The sequence below is a fragment of the Rutidosis leptorrhynchoides genome, chromosome 1, assembly GCF_046630445.1.
Source record: "Rutidosis leptorrhynchoides isolate AG116_Rl617_1_P2 chromosome 1, CSIRO_AGI_Rlap_v1, whole genome shotgun sequence".
In the NCBI taxonomy this organism is placed as follows: Eukaryota; Viridiplantae; Streptophyta; class Magnoliopsida; order Asterales; family Asteraceae; genus Rutidosis; species Rutidosis leptorrhynchoides.
The window spans coordinates 254,403,102-254,411,430 of NC_092333.1; the positions used below are offsets into that span (position 1 = coordinate 254,403,102).

At 30.3% G+C, this 8,329-nt stretch overlaps 1 protein-coding gene across 1 annotated transcript; it reads right to left on the minus strand.

The window, feature by feature from the left end:
- Positions 1-5,625: 5,625 nt before the first annotated feature.
- LOC139897082 (uncharacterized) lies at positions 5,626-6,189 on the minus strand. The gene has a single exon (XM_071879732.1). It carries the CDS (start codon positions 6,187-6,189, stop codon positions 5,626-5,628), a length of 564 nt encoding a protein of 187 aa, XP_071735833.1.
- Positions 6,190-8,329: the final 2,140 nt, after the last annotated feature.

Below are 8,329 nucleotides of genomic sequence, written 5' to 3' on the forward strand. Positions count from 1 at the left end.
CACCAACCATGGAACCCGACCGAAGACATGAACTGGAACCCCTATCCAGATTGATATAGTTCCCGTTGGTAATTTTTATGATTTTTATCTTTTTATTATTTTTATTTATTTATCTTTAAACATACAAATATTGATACTTTTATTGTAATGTTTAATATTTTTATTATGTTGTACTAATATTTCATATTTGATTTGAATGTGGGATTTTAAGTCCCATTTCAAATTACCATGCATGTTATTTGTATGTATGTATATTGTCAATTGTACAAAACAGGGTAAAACAACGCATATTCAAAGACTGGCATTAAGTTCAGCAAAAGCTACTAATTTTGATGACAAAACGAAAAAAAAATGTGATGTAACAACAAGACGGAATGAACAAATGATGTGCACCATTTATCATTCAACAAACAAACGCCAATATATTTGGAAACTTTGGTAAAATTTAATCATTTTTCTACGCTAATCACCCTCAATAATTTAAATTGTTACTGATTTCTTGCAAATGAGGGCATTGCAAGATCTTAAGTGTGGGAAGGGGTTAAATTCTTTCGGATTTTTAAAATTTTAACTTATACACTTGGTTACCATTAAAAATACTAGTAACGCAGTAGTTGTATTAGAATCTAGTGCTGTCTGATAATAAAGAACAGCCCTAGTCTTATATACTGACTACCCAAATCTAGTAAAATTTTTCAAAATTTTCAAATAAATGAATTCAAAATCATGTTTATACATATTTATGAACGATAAAACTAGGTCTAACACCGAAATTATTGTTACCTCGGAAAAGACATAAATTGAGAAACAACCCAAAATGTTAGAATTCATTTAAAATGGAATAGAGGACAATAAAAAGGCGAAGAAAGGAAAATAAAAGCCAAGTGTGGGAAAAATTTACCAAGTTATTTAAAACATATATCACATATTTTTGTACAAATAACTGAAGATACTTTTGATTTGGACAATTTTATCAGTTTTACCCAATTTCTTATAATATATTTGAAAGAAAAGATGGATATACACGATGAATCAATTCCATCATTAAAAGGAAGTAAAGTCTTCTGAAAAAGACACGCGCTTCTTGATTTAGGTCAGGAAGTTGTCGTCCAGACCAGCTGTAGGTTGACGAAAAATCTTGAAAAGTTTTCTCGAAAATCAGCTGGAAATCCACGGACCTCAGTATCAAACAGGGTCGCCCAGTGGTCAGACTTATCCTAACCATGAGAGGATCTGTCTCGTAAAATGGGGAGGGCACCGTGCAAATTAGCTTGATAAGACTAATGAATCAGATCCCCAGAAAGGATAATCTCCTTAAAGATCAAAAATCAGCTTTTATGACTGATATTACTCAATCCTTGAGATTGACTTTTAAAGATTGAGAATTACAAACTCATGGAATTCGATGATATCTAAACTCGAGCTTGAACGAGAAAATATTTTGATCAAAATTACAAACCGATTTGTTTTCTGAAAACCCATTTTTAATGCGTTCATTACCATTGAACGTAAAATCCTAGGAATTCACCTGGAATTCATCAGGTCACCTGAACCAAATCGGGTGTCAACCGTAAGAACGGTGGTTGCATAGCATGGTCGAAGACAGGACCTTGTGCCAGAACAAAAAACTATAGGGTGAGCTTTACTATTGCTCCTACCAAGGATAGTAATTGCATCCGACACGTTATAGACCATAATCAAAAGCATGTCACAGGACATTGCCTTAACAGTTGCTTGTTCAACGCTTTCCTTTACAACCGGATGGTAGTTTACCGAAAGGTTATATACGGAGCAAGTATACTGGACGTGTTGCTTTCCCAATACAAGGTTAGCAAGTGGGTGACACAAAACCATAAGTTTTGAGCAAAAATTTTCAAATCTGAAACCCACAAAACCCACAAAAACAATTTTACAAACACCGGTGAAGGGTTATTCCGAAAAACTTATCAAGGGTAAAAGCTAGATTGAATTTTCAAGATCAAATGTTTTCATAAAAGATCCAATTTCCTAAAGGATCTAAATTTTCATAGTCATGTGGGACTGTAAACCACAACGTTACTACCATTGTTCATACCAACGTTACTACCATTGTTCATACCAACGTTACTACCAAGACTATATTGCTTGAGGACAAGCAACGCTCAAGTGTGGGAATATTTGATAATGCTAAAAACGAACATATATTTCATAGCATTATCCCTCAAGAAAGACAAGCTTTTAGTTGCAATTGTTCTATTTACAAATGATATTCGTTTAAATTATAAAAGGTGAAGACAAAAGAAAGATTCGACGAATTGAAGACGCAAACGACCAAAAAGCTCAAAAGTACAAAGTACAATCAAAGTGGTTCAAATTATTGATGAGAAACGTCTCAAAATTACAAGAGTACAAGACGCAAAACGCAAAGTACAAGATATTAAATTGTACGCAAGGACGTTTGAAAATCCGGAACCGGGACGAGAGTCAACTCTCAACGCTCGACGCAACGGACTAAAAATTACAAGTCAACTATGCACATGAATATAATATAATATATAATTAATTCTTAAAATTATTTATATATTATATTATTATTTAAAACCGTTGGCAAGAAGCAAACAACAATATGTGAGCTGGAATTCCCAGCCATGCGAGCGCATGGCATTATAACCTCAAGCCCATGCGATCGCATGGGCTACTGTACATGGCTACATTCCTATAAAAGCAGGCTCTGGTCGACTGAATCCATACACCATCTATCTCTCTATCTCAACGTAATATATATATTAATATTAATTTTAATTTTAATTTTAATTTTAATAAGAATAAGGGTATGTTAGCGAATGTTGTAAGGGTGTAAGTCGAAATTCTGTCCGTGTAACGCTACGCTATTTTTAATCATTGTAAGTTATGTTCAACCTTTTTAAATTAATGTCTCGTAGCTAAGTTATTATTATCCTTATTTAAGCCGAAGTAATCGTGATGTTGGTCTAAAATATTAAAAATTGGGTAATTGGGCTTTGTACCATAATTGGGGTTTGGACAAAAGAACGACACTTGTGGAAATTAGACTATGGGCTATTAATGGGCTTTATATTTGTTTAATTAAATGATAGTTTGTTAATTTAATATAAAGATTTACAATTGGACGTACCTATAAATAACCACATACACTCGATCGGACATGATGGGCGGGATATTTATAAGTACGAATAATCGTTCATTTAACCGGACACGGGAATGGATTAATAGTTAATGGACTTATTAAAACATGGGTGAATTATATACAAGGACACTTGGTGTAATTATAGTTTAAGTCCCCAATTAGTTGGAATATTTGACTTCGGATATAAGGATAATTTGACAAGGACACTCGCACTTTATATTTATGACTGATGGACTGTTATGGACAAAAACCAGAAGGAAATATTGAATAATCCAGGACAAAGGACAATTAACCCATGGTAATAAACTAAAATCAACACGTCAAACATCATGATTACAGAAGTTTAAATAAGCATAATTTCTTTATTTCATATTTAATTGCACTTTTAATTATATCACTTTTATTTACTGTCATTTCATATTTAATTGCACTTTTAATTATCATACTTTTTAATTATCGTAATTTTATTTTATCGCACTTTAATTTATCGCACTTTAATTATTGTCATTTACTTTACGTTTTAAATTAAGTCTTTTATATATTTAAGATTTTACATTAGGTTTTAACTGCGACTTAAGTTTTAAAATCGACAAACCGATCATTAAAATGGTAAAAACCCCCTTTTATAATAATAATACTACTTATATTTATATATATATTTATTTACAAATATAGTTTTAAAAATATAGCGTTAAACTTGGCTAAGTTCCCTGTGGACGAACCGGACTTACTAAAAACTACACTACTGTAAGATTAGGTACACTGCCTATAAGTGTTGTAGCAAGGTTTAGGTATATCCACTCTATAAATAAATAAATAACTTGTGTAAAATTGTATCGTATTTAATAGTATTTCCTTGTAAAAATTAATACTATTCCGTATACCCCTCTATGCACATCAGTAATCCCCCTGAAACATTATGGCTCTAGCTACATTTAGCAAGTGCCTATGTTTCCTTTCAACAATCCCATTTTGTTGAGGTGTGTAAGCACAAGTGGTTTAATGAATAATGCCTTAAGTTTTCAAAAAATCAGCCATTTTATTGTTAAGAAATTCAATTCCATTATCAGATCTAAGGATTTTAATCCTTTTAGTAAATTGATTTTTAAGCAGTTGAACAAAACTGAACACATTATCAAAAACATCTTCTTTACTTTTAAGAATATAGATCCAAACAGTCCTAGAGTAATCATCAACAATGGTTAAGAAATATTTAAAACCTTCTCTACTCTGAATTTTAAAAGGACCCCACAAATCAAGATGAATTAATTCACCAAGACGTGTAGTTTTTTGTTCACTTAGAGGAAAAGGTAACCTAGTTTGTTTAGCCTTATGGAAAATTTCACAAGGTTCAGTATTTAGATCACCTTTTAAAGAAAGTTTAGTTTTAAGAACATTGAGAACTTGGTCAGAAGGATAACCAAGTCTAGCATGCCAAAGTTTACAAGAAGCATGTAATTACTCACACAATTATTAGCAGTAAAAGAAGAATCATCAGAACTATCAAAAAAATATAATCCACCATCTTGTCTACCAGTCCCTTTTATTTTCAAGTCCATCAAATCCTGAATATAGCATTTTTTATCATCAAATCTGATACTAACTTTATTATCTTTAGACAATTTAAAAACAGACATAAGACTGACACAATATTCAGGCACAACAAGAACATCAAATAATGTTAAATGATTATTAATTTTCAGATTTCCAATACTTTTGATTAAAGCTTGAGTTCCATTTGGATGACCAACAGTTAATTTGAGATCAGAAATATTTACTAGGTTAAATAATCCTTTTTCAGAAAAAGTCATGTGTTGATTTGCACCTGAATCAATTACCCATCCTTTAAAAACATGTTCTGACTCAAGATTGAAAGCACTAAAGAATTTATTAAAGTTTAAATTAAATTTCACACTACAATTGAAAAAAGTACCTGCCATATTAGACTGAGTATTAACAGTATCAGTTGAATCATTTATAAGATTGAGAAGCTTCATCATCTGTTCATTTGAAAAAGACATAGAAGGAGAACTAGTACTAGCTTCTTTAGAAGCAGTACTGTTATTAGAAACACTTTTAAAATTGTTTTGATACCCCTGATTTGGTTTGTAATTATTGTTATTATTAAAGTTTTTCTTAAACCTAAGTGGATATCCTACAATCTCAAAGCATCTATCAATAGTATGACCTAATTTATTGCATTTTTTACATTTTAAGTTCTGATTAGGTCCTCTACTATTGTTAAATCTAGAGTTGTTATTATTGTTTGAATTAACATCTTTATTAAAAGTTTGAGCAATAAAAGCAGACGTTTGAGTTTTAGTGACCACATTTTCTTTGGAATTAACATTCCTATGTGATTCTTCCCTAGACAAGATAGCATAAGCACTTTTCACATCAGGTAAGGGATCTCTTAACAAAATATTACTTCTAACAGAAACACAGCAACCATTTAAGCACATTAAGAATTGCATTAACTTTTAAACTTTACTTTGTTCTTTAGCAAACACACCAGCAGGACAAGTACAAGCAACACCACAAGTACAAGCAGGACCAGCAATCATGCAATCATATTGTTTCCACAAACTATTCAAATTATGATAATAATCAGACAAACTACTATCATTTTGTTTAATAGAATTCATCTTATGATGCAGATTGTAAATAACAGAACCATCTATCTTATCATATGTCTCTTTAAGCTCATTCCAAACATGAGTAGCATTAGTAGAAAATTTTTGACCAGAATAAAGTTCATCAGATATTGACCCGAGTATCCATAAAAGTACAACATTGTTACACTTATCCCATTGATTTTGAAGAGTAACATCTGTTGCATGTCTTTGTAAAGATCCATTAATAAAACCAAGTTTATTTTTAGTACCCAAAGCCAATAACATAGACCTGCTCCAAATATTATAATTTTCAGTACCCTTAAGTTTTATAGAAATAAAAGGTGTTCCAGTAGTTGTATCACTTGCATATAAATACAATGGGTCCCCAAAATCAAATTTATTAATCATAGTAATAGCACCATCAGCCATCTTAACAGAAATTGAACAGAAAACAAATAGAAGTAAACACCAAAAAGAACAAGATTAAGCAACTAAACAAATAAACACCAATAAGAACACATAATTAAAAAAGCACAAAAAACACATTCACAACATCAATTGCTGGCCAGACACCTGTAAAGGAAAAAACAACTTACAATACTCCAGCAAAAAATTGGTTACTAACCAAGCAGCCTGTAGAATTAGCAAGAAAACACACAGCAATAATAGAGGTCAAGAATCTTAAACCGTGCTTGATCAGGTATTCATGAGTTTCTATGAACTCAGATCAAGAGTTGGGCACGGTGATTCAGTTAATAATGGGTATAAAAAACACGAATAAATTCGAGACTCCCCTTTGTAGATAACCACAGTAGAAGAAACAAGAAGATAAACAGCGGAAGACTTGAAAACCCTAACCCTAATTGAGAAAATTAGGGTTTCTTCAATAGATCACGAACAAAAACAATAACTGTGACGACCCGGAAATTTCCGACCAAATTTAAACTTTAATCTTTATATTATTCAGACACGATAAGCAAAGTTTGTTAAGTTAAATCTCAAGAATTTTAAACTGTGTTCATACATTCATTATAACCTCGACCAAATTCCGACGATTCACGAACCGTTATATATAAATAGATATGTATATGTATATATATTATAACTTGAGAATATTAATAAAGTATTAAACGTATAATACTTTACACGAACGTATTTGTTTTAATATGATTTTCGACGAAAAAAATTATATATTAAATGATTGAATTATCAGAAACATTGAATTATGATTACAAGTCTCTGTTGAGAGGTCCACTATGATTTGAGAAAATCTATTCCTCTTAACGATATTCAGAATAATTTGTAAAGCTATTTATAAATAAAAACAAAAAGTGTCATTTACGAAAGTTAGACAAAAGTTAGTGGAGAATTGGTTTCCATAATATTCTATTAATCTATTTTCAAACGTACAAAGACGTTTTCAGTTTAAAAAGAACTTTATTATTAAAACGTATATAACTTTTATAAATATCTAGAATCACTTTTGACAACTCATTACTTAACCAGTATAATAAATATAACGATATTTATATTTTATTTCATTAAATATATATAACGATTTAAATTAATATTATATATATTTATACGCGTATTATACATACATAGTTTTTTATACTTTTACTATACTTTAACTTTACCTTTACTTTACTTTTACTTTACTTTAACTTTAATAATTCATACTTTAATAATTCACTTTAATAATTCATACTTTAATAATTCACTTTAATAATTTATACTTTAATAATTCACTTTAATAATTCATACTTTAATAATTCACTTTAATAATTCATACTTTAATAATTCACTTTAATAATTCATACTTTAATAATTCACTTTTATAATTCAAAAATCTATTATAAATAGAATTCAATAGGTTTCATTATTTCATAGAAACTTGAAAATATATTTCTCTAAACTCTCTCAATTGATATATATATATATATATATATATATATATATATATATATATATATATATATATATATATACATACATACATATTTGCTCTGTATTATTTCAAGATATTATTAGTATACATAAAATATTACGACGGAGTGTGTCCGAGTGATTTCAAAATAGTTTTTTTGAATGAGTCGAAGCTAAGGAAATTATGGGTTATAGCTATGGAGGTGATGGGTATGGTTCATGGGTATGCTCGTGAGGTCAATCTAGTGTTTATCATCTCCGTTGCGTCTACGTACTTTCCTGCAATATTGAATCTCAATATTGATACGTTCGTGAATCCGAGGCCAACCTTGCACTTATTAAATGACGTTATATGTATTTTTACTACGAAATACAGTATTGTGAGTTTCATTTGCTCCCTTTTATATATATTTTTGGGACTGAGAATACATGCGCTGTTTTTATTAATGTTTTACGAAATAGGCACAAGTACTAAAACTAATTCTACGTGGGTTTAAACCAGAAATATACCCTTAGCTTGGTAACATTAAACTACTTGTCTATGTACGGTAGGCGCGAATCCTAAAGATAGATCTATTGGGCCTGACAAACCCCATCCTGACTATGGGATGCTTTAGTACTTTGAGGTTATTTTAAACACACC

Excerpts from the sequence above, each read along its gene's own strand:
- LOC139897082 (XM_071879732.1), bottom strand. The coding sequence starts at position 6,189 with ATGGCTGATGGTGCTATTACTATGATTAATAAATTTGATTTTGGGGAC.